General features: G+C 41.9%; 1 protein-coding gene across 1 annotated transcript; it reads right to left on the minus strand.

Annotated features, from left to right (window-relative positions):
• Nucleotides 1–462: 462 nt before the first annotated feature.
• On the minus strand, nucleotides 463–14,339 carry sh3bp5lb (SH3-binding domain protein 5-like, b). Its single transcript, XM_084563480.1, has 6 exons — nucleotides 13,822–14,339; nucleotides 13,492–13,554; nucleotides 12,545–12,673; nucleotides 6,207–6,368; nucleotides 4,635–4,808; nucleotides 463–2,120 (listed from the first exon to the last, which is right to left on the minus strand). Exons 1-6 carry the CDS (start codon nucleotides 14,089–14,091, stop codon nucleotides 1,530–1,532), a joined length of 1,389 nt encoding a protein of 462 aa, XP_084419606.1. The 5' UTR covers nucleotides 14,092–14,339; the 3' UTR covers nucleotides 463–1,529.
• Nucleotides 14,340–14,642: the final 303 nt, after the last annotated feature.

Raw genomic sequence — 14,642 nt, forward strand, 5'->3', positions numbered from 1 at the left:
CCAGCAATCCACATCACCTTGAGACATGACATCGCTATCAGCGTTCCTGGATAAACTCTGAACTTCCTGCATTACTCCTGGGAACAGTCTGAGAACAGCAAGTACTATAACAAAATATTGTTTATAATATGCATCAAACACTTCCTTTTATGTTATAAAGCTATAGTCTACCTTAAACATTTCAAAAATAATTACAGACTACTAGTTCTTCAGTGTAAGCGTTGGATCCATTTAAGCTCCATTATTTTAATGAACTGAAAATGGGCACACACTACTTGTTACCACTTATCTTGGGATATTATAGTAGGGTCATTTTTGGCTAATCAAACCCAATTCACAGGCACTTAAAATAAGTCTTCAATATCTCTAACATTTGGCTAAAGGTATGGCTCTCAGTGCAACAGCAAAGCTCCAGGCCTCTCGTGTGACAGTCATAAAAAAAAGATATCCAAGTGTACTAGAAACCACTTTGTCATCTTGCACTAAGCATGACCCTTGAAGAGATTATTTACACAATCAGCTAAACAAAACAGTCTTTTTCCACAGTTTCGCTCTGACTGAACCAGGTCAGTCAACAAAGAAGCTTTGCACATATTTTAAGACCTATGAATTACCAATCAATTAAGTTCATTTTGGGACAACTACAACTTTATAGGGTAGCATTACTCTAACACTTGTATAGTGAAAGAATAAATACCTATTCCTTAAAAAAAAATATTCTAAAGATCTTTGAATCTTAACATTGCAAATGTATGTATTTCTCATTAATAGGATAACTAATGGTGTTCATGTTAATTTATGTTATTTGACTAGTCTCATTTTAGGTCTACAACAGGAACAACCATCTTCAAATGTCCCAATTTGGTTATGCAATAATTGTGTGATTCCTGTTCCTGTGCCTTGGAGACATCTGTCCCTGCCTATAAAGTCTGAAGTCAACTTGGCTTTGTCCAGACTGTCAGCCCAAATTTGTCTTTTGGCATGTCCGGGTTGATTCAGATGCTGGGATGTGCCTGTGCGGATGTGCCGCTTTAATTAAAATATGCTTCTAAGGAAAGCTGACCCTTGTGCACAGTCTAGCTGATGTTGCACTTCAAGTAGTAGAAAATAAAAGTACCCCTAAAACAACCAATAAAGCAAAAACAAGCAGATACAATGTCAACATGGAATTACAATCAGATGAATGAATTAGACACTACAACATGTTAACACTGTTACGTTTGTAATCTAGAGTATTTTGTTTTCCTGAGATGTGTGTGGTGAGGCCAGTGTTCTCCGCAGGGCTGTTCTATCTGGTTATTGCTGTCACATAAAGACTCCTTACTGTGTGACTGATGTACCTGCTGATGTACCTGCTCTTTTCCTAACTACAGTGTCAGTCACTGTCAGCCATGGCTTTTCACATTTCTATCAGCTCATCTACTGCCTCTTAGTTAGGGGCACATACTCTCTGCACTCATAAGTTCTGCTGTGATCCCTGAAATGCTCAGTATGATCCTCACTCATCAGCTTCCTCCTGCTGCTGACTATCATAGACTAATACTTCTGTGGTGCTGCCTAACAAAACTTCCCTGCATCTCTCCCTTCTCTTGCCCTACCCTTTCCTGCTGGGCTCCCACGGTCACTATCTCCCTGCTGACTGGGCTCTTATTAGGCTTTCTGTCGTGATCCCTGTCCTCAACCAACATACTACCGGCATCACTTAGGTCACCCAAGTGCTCCACAGAGTCACACTTTTCCAGGTCAGAGGTTATGGTCTGCAGGCTGATAACTGACATGCAGTCTGAGTCTGCATGCTCTGCTACCAGCTGCTCCCTCTGGCCCCAGCCACTCTCTCTGTGCCTCTCCACCCACAACCGGGTTTTCTCGCCAACTGCCCAGTTGTAATTTACACCACCAACTCCCACACAGCTGCTGATGTGAATCCCAATTACAGCCTCGGCACCTACAGGGGAGCTCCGCCCACCGCAGTCCACAGGACGCCCCCTGCTTGCCCTGATTTGCCCCCTCTGGGCATGGATCTGTTCGCTGATCTGCTCTAGGTTCCGCAGGGCCACGGAGTAATGCGTTTTTACTTTTGCCACCTGCTCCTCCAGATGTACTACTTTAGCCTTATGTTCCTGAAAAACAGAAAGGATGCGATGAGGATTACGAACACATTCTCATGTATTTTGAACTTTTTTCATTTGTTAATTTTAACTGGTCTTTATTAAGCAATCGAGATACATGAACCCATCTTCTTATACTGTGAGTTCAAGCTATACCTTTGGTCCCTGACTATGTTAATGTGCAATTAAAATTCAAAGAAAGACATTTACTGTAAACTTGACAATGCACAGGTCTGACAATGGTTGCAAGGAATGTGAAAACATATAGAGAAGTTTTAAGGAGAGATTTTTTACCCTAACATGTTCAACTCTGCAGTAAAACAACTGTCATTCATCTCAGTGTTATTACCCTGTATTCAAATGACACTGATGAGCTGTAAGTAGTTTGAAGTTCTTTCAAGAAATTTTTCTAGTGTTTGCAAATCCATTATCTGTTGCTAGTGTTTATTGGCTAAGAGAGCTAGTTTCTCCAGTTATGAGTGCCATCTGTTAAACAAGGGAATCTTTTGCACCTTTTTGTAATTTCAGTTCAACAGAGGAACCAAATACAAGACAAAGGGGGAATGAGGCCAGATTGGAGGTGAAGGTGAGTGTAGGCTTGTCCAGAATAAGTCCAACAAAAAATAGGAAAAAAACAAAGACTGAGGTAACCACATGACGACTTAAAAGTCAGTGAAATGGTGGGTGAACCTGCAGGGAAAGCAGATGAACTGGCAGACGACGGTGTGCAGACTACTGAGTATATATACACAGGGATGAAAGGATAATGAGACACAGGTGAGGCTCATAAGAGAAGAAAGCGTTCAATATGCTTTCTTATCTGTACTCCCATTCTTGTGGACTTGTACTGTTCCAGTTTAAAATTTGCATCTAACCAAGTACAGTCCAAATGCCTGGATGTGTTCTTGGCACATCCGTTTTATAGAGGACGTGTCAGGAGGTAACTTGTGTGGACCCTGGTGTCCCAGGATGCATTTAGCATTTACTGTATCCTCCAGACTTTTAGAGTTTCTACTTCAGTGTTGAATTTGTCAAGTGTGTAATAGCAAATATGCAAGTCCTGAGTTTATGGACTTGATATTAATAAATGGGAAAACCAACAAGACTAAAACTAAAATACATAAAGGCAACATATTGCATAATAAAACTGGTAAAGATGACAAGACAAAACCCAAAGCTTTTCATGGGATGGCTCCCAGATGTCTCTGTGAACCAGTCACCTAAGTTCAGAAAGTCCAGAGGGAACTGGCTGGGTGGAGTGGATCTGGAGAACAGATCAAGAACCTAGAAACTAGGAGCCAAGTCAAGGGGAACCAAAGACTAACAGCAGGGGACAGCAGAGTTCCGATGACTCAGGAGTAGTCCCGTTGAAGTAGCCAACAGGTGAAACCATGGATGAGGATGGGACCCTCTCAAGGGCAGGAGACCAGCAGAGAAGACAAAGACCATCATGAGACTTGAAGCAGACGGGGAAATTATCTTGAGGCCCAGAAGGAGGCTGACGGCAGTGGTGGTGACTCTCCAGAGGCAGGTAAACCTATAGTAGAGCGTTTCTAGGATCCTGGCAGGAGATTGACAGTGACAGCAGGCCAACTGGAGGTCAGACAGGAGGCTGGTGGCAAAGATGAAACCCCTCTGGAAGTTTAACTAGAGGATGGGCAGTAGAGTAAGTTCTCTCAGATGTTTGAGCAGGGAGCTGAGGAGACGTCAGGCGACCCTGACTGACTGCGGAGCTGAAGGGAAGTAAGACAACCATGACTCCAGAAAAAAAAAAAAAAAAAACAACTTACTGGAGGTGAGTAAAAAAAGGCACTGCTGTGTTTAAGCAGGCGTTGTCATGACCTCTGCTTCTACCTCCCCTCCTTCTACTCCTCTAGTTTTACTGGGGTCCAAAGTCCGTGTTTCTGGACCTGCTTGATCAAGTTCCTTGGACTCCCCTGGGTTCTCCTGCCGTGATCAACTCTCACAATCTCAGCTACCAGACCATGCTTGAGCTTTGGATCCTCAGTTCGCATTGCCTGCCTCAAGAATATTGCCACTTCATTAGGTACATAAACTCAGTTATTTCTGTTACTCTGTCTCCCGTCTGTTTTGGGTTCACCTACCATAAAACCTGAATATACCATCCAAGAATAACAAATGAGGAATAAACAAAGGTTCAGGCTAAGATACACAGTATAACGAGTAGAATTACAGTGGCAAGCGTCAACATATGTACAGGACCTCATACATTTGTTTGTCACATAAGGCTGATTGTTCAGTCTTCCACTCTTATCAAGCATGAACATTTTCTGGCAAATATAAAAATGTACACTGGAGTTACAACAACTTTCTGTGAAACACTGTAATCTATTTGACTGCCAAAGCAACTTTGGTCAACAAAACCAAATAAAAGTCACATTAGTTGATTGAAGCAGGAGCTTGTCCCTGCTCACTGTTGGTTACTATAGAAATGCTTAAGCAATCAGTTTGTGGCTTCCAGTTTAAATTCTATTATCTTGCAAAAAATAAAATGATTGTACCAACCTCCAATATGTGATTAAACTGAGCCTTGAGTTCAAAGTAAGGTTTGGACTTGAGGATGACTTTCCTGAGGGCTTTCTGGAGAGTCTGGACTCGAGCCTCTGCATCCTGGCAGAGTTGAGTGACACGCTGATGCTCCTGCTCACTGCGAAAGCGCTCCGCCTCTGCCTCATTCACCTGAAGAGCACAGGAAATGTGACTGAGAGTAGAAAGGCTGCATGACCAAATTACACTTTTCCTTCAGCCTCTACCTCCAAGTCTAACATGGTTCTAGCATTTTGACTTGTCAAAGGAGAAGAATGGGTGTTACTAATAACATTAAAAAGGATTTCATTGTTCATGACTCATCCATCAGTCGAATATTCACAGACATGTGCTTTGTCCTGATTAATCATATTTGCTGAACACGTCTTGGCATCAACAGATATATTTGATCTTATCATTTCTTCAGAAACAAAAGCAAATTAAATTAAATATATACTATTTATAATACAAGCACATGATATAATATAAGCATATGACTCACATCATATATATATATATATAGTAAAGAACTCACCCAGTCCCTTATTTGTGTGTTGCTTTAAAGCAATATTTTTCACAAATAGAAAAATAAATAACTTTTATTAGCTATGAACAGAATAATCATGCTCATTTACTACATAAATTTCAACACCTTCTGTGTACTGTTGCATTCCACTTATTCGACTCATTCTACACTGTTGCTGACAGACAGTGCAGGATTCACCAAATTGCCACTCGCTATAGTGCTTGGTGCTGAAGAGGACATTAGGGGTATGTCCTGGGGAGACAAATGTCACATCCAATGTGATAGAACCTGTACTAAAACAACTACTCATGCTAGATCTTTTTGGCCCCATGTCGGGCTCTAACATAAACTACTTCAACAGTTTGCTGTTTCCAATTACTGACACTGACAGTGATTAATCCAGTTTCTTGTTCAAACTCATGAAACATTTTATGCATTTGCATTTTTAGAAAATAGCCGAAAATCATAAGAATATTGCCTTGACCTGGACCTGTTGGATAGATTTTATACAAGGTCTTCCCTTCCATTGAGGGCTTAAGCGCTCTGTCCAATTTATAGTGCAGTATGTAAGAGAATCATAATGTTGTGCTTCATTAAAAGCTTCTGAATCTACCTGACAACACTTGAGTCACAGTGTACCCCTGGATGTATTTCCCATACCTTCGAACTCAGTGCCTCTTTGTTTAACATCATGGGAAAGTCAGCTAAAACAAAAAAAATGCGGGCCCTTTCTAAATGCCTGAAGGTACCAGATCTGTACAAACAATACTATGCAAGTATGAACGCCGCACATCACTGTGTGGTTTGGCAGCTGTCCATCACAGATCAGAAAACCCTGAAGCACATAGTGAATGCAGCAGGCATGTTCATTGGTGCCTTACTCCCCTCCCTCCTGGACATCTATAACACTCACCCTTCTGTGACTGTCTGTTTCTCTCTGATTTTTTTTCAAAATGAATCTGCCAAATTTCACTAATTTTGCCTACATATATTGCACCGTTCTAGTGCTTGGGTGGGGTGTATACCTTGGCGGTGGCGTGATTAAGCATTTCCTGCCAGGTTGGGTCCATGGTGTTCTTGTCAGCCAAGAGGCCCTGTTCTGCCACAAACACCATTTCTCTGGCAGCAGTGTGCATGGACACAGCCCTTTCATACCTCAGAGCTGCTTTCTGGGTCTCCTGTTGGGCCTGTGGGAACAGACAGAGGCAGCTATTAAACTATTTATTAAAAAACAATAGCTACTGCAACACTAAATGGGACTGACTAAATTGAAGTATACAAGCAAAGCAGAGCTGGTCATTGTTCTATTGTTTATCAGAACAATGAAATCTCATTTGGAACAGACACAGGATACGTGCAGATGCCTTTCTGCCTACCCCAGAATGGCTACATTTATATTCTCACAACATCCTAGTGGGTATAATTATCTTTAAACATGTCATTTTGAGAAGCTGTCAACGTACTGCTTAGCTAATGGCTGAACAGTTCCAGCGGCCAGATACTCTGTAATCGGAGGAATTTCTTCACAACAAGGAATGGTATGCTAACAACCAATTAATGGTCAGAGACTCCAGTCTCCAGGTGTGAACAGGGGTGAAACATTTTGATAAGACCACCTCCCCTGCTCAGAGAGGAGTCTTCCAATTTGACATAAATGGCTTCCTTTACTGCCCTTTCAAATGTCTTCTCTGGCTGAAATGTGTACGTCCTTTGTCCTTCAGGAATAGGTGAACTGCTGAATCCTGGTCTGACGATCTGACTCTCCTGTGTTGAGCCATGTGTTTGTGAATTAGTTGTTTAGTTTGTCCGATATCTATACATTCCTCAGTGCACTGAACTGCCGAAACAATCTAAAGTTGGCTGTTTCTCAGTAGAGTGGGGTTGAGGTTGGTTCTATCAAACGTGAAGTAACATAATAGGACACAATGATTTTGAAACCATTGTATCCTAGGATGCTACCTCACTGTTTATGTGTGTTCCCATCACAGAAGGAACACGAGTGGTAAGGAAAAGATTACTACACATTAATTTAAAGAGATGAGCAACTAAGTGTTGGATTAAAGTAATTTAACATAAAATTATGAGATCTATTGACAGTGAATTCAGCATTTTTATTTGTGATTAAAAAATGATTGTTTCTTACAGAGTTAGTTGACATGTTTGTTATATGTATATTGGGACACCTCAAAATAAAACCTCAGTGGTGCTGGGGTTTTAACAGCAAGGATATTCCTGACAGGCAGCAAGGTGAGTTCTGTCAAAGCTTGTAGAAATGTGCATCTAGTCTAGCACAAAGCTTACTCTGGTCATGTGCAAAGGCCTCTGTATGAGAAAGCAGTGTGATGATAAGCTGCACAAGCATGTTGTGGTTTACATACTGCTGGAATCTGCATATGAACATAATTGATATGACCTTGGCAACATTTTCTAATTTGCATTTTTATAACTACAAATGACAGTGATTAACAGTTCAGATTAATACTTTATTTTCTTTATTGCTTTCAATTAGACCTCTGCTCTTTCCCCACACATTTTCATTAGATCAGTTACAGTCTCAAATGACTTCTCAGCACATTGATTAACTGCCACACCTGCCCCTTCCATTCCATTTTTCCATCTCAGCTAATACTGACACTAGACTAAACAGACAGACTAAATAGACCATTATATTTCATAATATAAACCTAAAACAAATCATAACTATTTTACAGATGAGGAAATAGATGAGAACTTGAAGTGGAAAGGATAAGCAGCTTCAAGCACCTAGGGGTCCACATCACGGAAGACCTCACCTGGACACTGAACACCACACAGCTGGTCAACAGCAGCTGTACTTCCTGAGGAGGCTGAGGAAGTTCGGCATGTCGCCTAAGATCCTCGCAACTTCTACAGCTGCATCATTCAGATCATCTTGACCAGCTGCATCACCGTGTGGTACGGCAGCACTACAGCCATGGACCGCAAACGCCTGCAGAGAGTGGTGAAGACTGGTTCGAGGATCACCAGGACTCCACTGCCCTCTCTGCAGAGCATCTATAAGCACAGAGTCCACAGGAGAGCTGCTTCCATCACTAAGGACCCCACCCACCCCCAACACAGAGTGTTCACACTCCTACCTTCAGGCTGGAAGTACAGGAGTGTGAAATGTAGGATCTCGAGACTGCAGAAGTCCTTTCCCCCCACTGCCATCAGACTCCTTAACAGCTAACAGGAGTCTAAAATCATAGACTAAAATCATGGACTACTTCATGCCATATAATGCACTGTTCACTTGATCAGTTTCTGTTTACATTTTTCAGTTCATTATTTGCATCTCCATTTGCACATTGATATTTGCACTAGTTATTTTACATTTTGTATTATATATATCTTTTTATATTCTATTTCTAATGTTTTTCTATAGTTAGGAATTTGGGTAGACGGCAAACAAAGAATTTCATTGTACAAGGAAACGTGTTTCTATACTGTGCACATAACAATAAATTTTGAACTGAAATTAATTGAATTGAATTGAATTGAATTTGAATTTTTTAATTGCGGGTGATCAGGCGAGATAGCGTTTGGCTAGTTGTCAGTCACTGTTGTTGACATTTTTGTCATCCTTCTGCATATAGTCCAGTCAGTGTCAAGCTGTTATCGTTGTTTTGTTTTTCAAATTGCAAACACGGCAATTTGATTTCAGTGGGTTCCAGAATGGGTCGCGGGCCTTTTCATAGCGGTTTTGTTGTTGTTGTTTTTCCTGATCATTGGAAAAACATTCTGTTAGCTAGCAATCAAGACATTCCTACAAAATTCAATGGCTCATTAATCTCTGATGTACTGAGGACTGAGGTAGTAACGAACAAAGTGATCAATGAGAGGGTACGCACTGTGTCCACTGTTAAGGATTTTTTAGGGTTTTCTTGTACAGTTCAAGATAATAGATGTTAGTTATGGACAGTAGTAAGTGAGTTAGTCCTATTCCAACCTCACAGATCAGAGACTCACAGATTGTTTATCTGCCTACTGACAGAACAACAGAGGTCAGGAGGAAGATCGCAGGCAGAAGTCTTCAAAGTCACCACTGAACAGCGGAGAGCCCACAGCAGATCTCGTTGCCTAATAACTAACACACCTCATAGAATTTCCACGCAAAGGTATGTCATGACAGGATCCAGCCTGCATCAACAGTCTTGGGTTCCGACCACTCATAAAGCCTTCCCTACAGAATCTAAACCAATCAGGCATAACATTATGTCCACCTGCCAAATATTGTTTGGGCCTCCCTTGTGTCTCCAAAACAGTTCTGATTCAGAGAATGGACATGGGCCTTCTGAGGGTGTCCTGTGGTGTCTGGCAACAGAATGTTATTAGTGGGGGCCTTTGGGTCCTATGGGTTGAGGGGAGGGGCCTCTGTGGATCATTCCACAGATACTTGATCAGTTTGGGATCTAGTGAATTTGGAGGCCAGGTAAACACCTTATGTTGTTTTTCATATTTTTTTAGTTGTTCCTAAACCATTATTGAGCCTGTGTCTGTGTCAGGCTGCATCCTGCTGGGGATGGCTGCTGCCATCAAGGAGTGTCATTGCTATGGGGTGGGGGTGTCTGGTCTGGTCTAGGTGGGTGGTACATGTCTAAGTAACATCCACATGAATGCCAGGTCCAAAAGTTTCCCAGCAGAACATCGAATTGTCAAAGGACGGTCAATGTTATTTACTTCTCCTGTCAGTGGTTTTAATGTTGTGGCTGATAGGTGTATGACACAGCTCAGCCAGCATGCTATGTGCCCTCTGGCATGGCATGTAATGTCTTAGTACAAGCTTCGTGATATACAAATCCTTCAGCATGATGGCTTGTTGCTTGGAATCACAGGGCATAGCCACTTAGCTCAAGTGTCCTCCAATTCATATCATACCATCCTGAAGTATTGGATTCAATTTGTAGAGGGAGAGACTTTACTTCACCCTTTGACACGCCTTAGCATTACCAAACATTCTTTGAATGTTTTTGACATTACTTATTACAGTGTCTGCTTTGTGTGTCTTTGTCCTATCTTTCATCTCCTTAAACAAGCCTTTCAGTATCATAAACCAAGCAGCTGCTCGTTTTAGATTTGTCCTGGGTGAGTAGTGGATCATCAGACTGTCTGTTGCATGCTTGGACTCCTTCACCTAAACAACATGTGCTTAGTGCTGTTAATGTCCAGCATTCCAGGATTCTTGGCCCACTGGTCTTGTGCATAATGCAAAAAAAACTGCCTTGAAAGCCAGCTTTCACGTTAAAAAAATGATTAAACAGCCTGTCTTCCTACAACAAGATCAGCCAGTAGTACTGACATACAGAGTCTCCAATGGAAAGTTTGTGCATGCTCGAGTATGACTGAGACTCTGTTTGGAACAAAAGTCTTCAAGTATTCTAGCACAGCCGCGCCATCTGTCCAAAGGACTGAGTCGTGAAGATCCACTTCCAACTCGTCAGAAGCATGTTCATGTTGATTGCAACTGTGGCTGCAGTCGGTTCCATTCTTGGTATGGTTGGAAATTTTAGTGATGCGACACTTGCTCAAGCTATCATCAGAGTGGATTGAGCTTTGACATTCGTATTGAGGAGCACTAAGTATCTTGTAAGTATCTTCCATAAGCATCTCATTTGCATCAGAATTTATGCAGCTGTACAAAGACTGGCACAACAAACTTATCTCCTCATCAGCAATCATGTTGAGCAACTGCTGAAAGCTGAACAGTCAGTCGAAGTTTGCCCCCAAGATGTGGATCAGCCCTTTGTGTTTAGCAAGCTCCTGCCTGTAGTGACCATCAGACCACCAGACAAATGGGGAAATCTGTGTCTTCATTGCTAACGCTGATGTGATGGTACATGGCATCCACATCATCAAACAGCCACTTGTTCTTGTTAAAGCCTTGTGAGGATGCCCACAAGAGAGCGTGTTAAGTCTAGACATTGTCTTACTTGACTGTTAAACACTAGACGTAGTTTTTGTCTAGTGCTGCTAGGGGGCAGTAGAGCCTTGTTTTAATAACTGCCAGATAATAGGGAACTGGAGCAACAGAGTTTTTTGACCTCTCATTCTTGTTTCTTTTTTTCTCTCATTTAAGTGAAGGTTTTGTTCAGTTGAATTTGTAATGGACAGTTGTTCTAGTTAAACCTGGCATGAAAGTAAACAACTGACTTTACTTGCGTGGCGCTGTGGATTTTTGGATCTGGATTCAGCCAAGGAGAGAAATTAGAGAGTCAAACTCAAGCTTCGCTCAATGGAAACCTATATTATTGGTCAAACATCTCACTCTGCATGGTTTAATGGACTTTGGAATAGCCTGACTGCTTTCTTTCTCTCTTTTCTGCTCATCTTGCAATAACACAACCTCCAGTTCTCTTCCCTGCAGATCACTCGTTTGCTAAAATAGTGTCCAGTGTTTAAACTAAGCTTAAAAAGAGACGCTAACATGTCGTCACAGTAGTAGTGAATGTTTTCTGTTTCATATTTGTACTTCATACTTGACTCAAAACTGCAATACCTCTTGCATGACTGTAACATTTTCATTTCTACAGTTCAGTTTTAACCAGACATTTCCCATCTCTCCCTACTGCAAATGCCTTTCCATTTACAATTATGTCTGCTGCGTTTCTTCTACCACTACAAAATCATCTTTGATTAGAAGACCACAAATCCTGCTTATAGTGAAGTGTCTCCGGTGCACATTTCACATGTATACACAATGATTTGAACTTAATTGTTTGAACACACAGTGGAAGAACTTTTGTGGCATTTATCAGTAACTAAGTACTTCTGTGTTTTTAGGTGAAAATTAAAATGTAAATTGCCCTCTATCACACTTAAGCTAGTAAGCACAAACATCAACTTGCATGCAGTGCTGTGAAATATTTATGGTGCTGAAAAAGCAATGTTCTACAATCATCCATTCATGTCTTTGTTATATAATTATATAATTGATTACACTTTTTTTGTGAAAAATATATTTTTTTGTCATATTTTCTGTTAATCATCATTATTTAATACAGGAGAATTTCAAAATAAAACCCCCTAACAAACACTAAATTCCGGCCCCTTAGCTGTCTGTAGCATAGGTTAGGCTGTGTTTTATTCAACACCAGGTGATGTTGAGAAGTCAGGTACCAAAGAAGAGGCTATAAGTTGAATTACGCTTCATAAAAATGTTTATGCTTGTTAGAACTGCCCACTGAGACCTAATGAAAAGCCATCTGGGTGTAGCTATATATCTCACACTATGGACGGAAAACAAAAAACAAAAAAAACTCTACAAGTCCAGTTGCCTTTTTTTTGGACTCACACTGTGGACACAATGCACATTTAGTGAAACTTCACGAGCAGCAATAACACGCACCTCTTTGGCAAGTCTGCGAGCTTCATAGTAGGGTCTTGCTTTCTCAATGCAGGCACCGAGTTGGGAGGCCTGAGAGTTGAGCTTCCTGGCAGAATCAGTAAGAATCCTCCTGTAGCTGGACCTGGCATCCTGAAGGGAGCACACAAATGACAAAATATTGCAAATCAATCCAGCTAGCCCAGCCATGTCAGGAAAAAATAAAAAAAAAATGAATTTGAGATTCCTGAACTACTTTCAAACTTATCTAACATACAAATAAAAATAATGCACTAAAAAAGAAATGTTGATAATACAGACTGATCAGCCACAACATTATGACCACTGACAGGTGAATAGAATAACAATGACCATCTTATGACAATTCAATGTTCTGCTGGGAAACTTTTGGACCTGGCATTTATGTGGATGTTACTTAATAATGCACCCACCAAGACCAGACCAGGCACCCCCATCCCAGAGCAATGACACTCCTTGATGGCAGCAGCCATCCCCAGCAGAATGCAGTCTAACACAGACACACACACAAGAACAGTTTAGGAACAACTAAATAAACATGAAGAACAGCACAAGGTGTTGGTTGACCTGGCCTCCAAATTCACTAGATCCCAAATTGATCAAGTATCTGTGGGATGATCCACAGAGGCCCCTCCCCTCAACCCATAGGACCCAAAGGCCCCCACTAACTACATTCTGTTGCCAGACACCACAGGACACCCTCAGAAGGCCCATGTCCATTCTCTGATGAGTCACAACTGTTTTGGAGGCACAAGGGAGACCTACACAATATTAGGAAGGTGGTCATAATGTTCGGCCTGATCAGTGCATTCTAGAATGAAGACCAATTGAAAAGATGAGTTAACAGGAGGGCACCATCTGTCCTAGGGTATCAACATATCCAGGCATGGGCCTGATGCTGACTGCGACAATAAAACAAACAACTTTCTCACATCCAGCTGCAGCTCCAGCTTGTTGATCTCGTCGCTGGCCTGGTTGAGGTGCTCCAGCTCCTCCTGGAGGCACAGAGAGAGAGGGATATGTGTTAACGGCAGATGGGCGGAACAAGAACAGAGAGGCTGGAAGGCTCCTGGAAATAAAGTCGTCCCGTCGCTGTCCTGACAGCTGGCTGAAAGCTGCCCGTCCTAAGTACCATAATGGAGAGACGGATATTCTCGTGCTTTATGCAGTATTGCTATTTCAATATGACGCAGCAGTGTTCGAAAACACAAACATAACTCCTTGCTGTTGCAGTGATACTAATCATTATTTTCGTAACGTGCCTGGATTCTTGGGTCTAATTCCTCTTCGTATGTGCCGACATCTTCTTCCTCTCTGGTTTCAGCCTGGTTCTCAGCCGATTCGCAATTCCCACGTTGCGATTTCACCTTCTCCGTGGTGTCTCGATCCGACATCACAGTGCTCCCCTGTCCGCTTTTCGCCTCCTGCCCCGGGGTCTCCTCTCGCTCACCGGACAGTCTGGGGTGCCCTGCCGCTCCATTCTGGGTCTCACGCGAGGTCCTTTTCTCCATTTGAGGCCCGGATCTTGACATCCGTTTTATTAGATTAGCCTCCTGGTACAGTAAGGAATCTGCGTTTTTGCTACTAGAAAATTGCAAACCACTCCCCCATACTCCCGAGTCTCCTCCACATAACACACCGGCTATCTAGCCGCTAGCTGTCTCGTCTGTCCCGACTGCTTCCATTCAGGCGGCCCCGGGTACTGTGGCACTCCGCTTGACGCTCCCTCACTAAGGTTTCAGCCTTCTGTCAGCTGGTACGTACCCATTTCAAACGTAGCCTACTTTGTCTTTTGGTGGATGGAAAATGCCAACACAAATTTGCTTTTAATACTTAGAAAGGCGCATACTGTTGGGAAGAGAAACCGTCCAAAAAAAATTAAATATATGAGAACATAAAAAATTCATACAGCATTATTAGCAGGTCCCATGAAAGAAAAAAAACTGCCACCTATACGCGGGTGATAAGAAAACCAGTCAGGGGTTGTCATAAATGTAGTTTTTTCTTAGGTAACTGTTTTCAGTTCTGCTCAAAATACAAACTTACTTGTAACATTGATCAGGTCGACTGAGGACTCAGTTTA

Source organism: Chelon labrosus (genome assembly GCF_963514085.1).
Source record: "Chelon labrosus genome assembly, chromosome: 16".
Taxonomy (NCBI): Eukaryota; Metazoa; Chordata; class Actinopteri; order Mugiliformes; family Mugilidae; genus Chelon; species Chelon labrosus.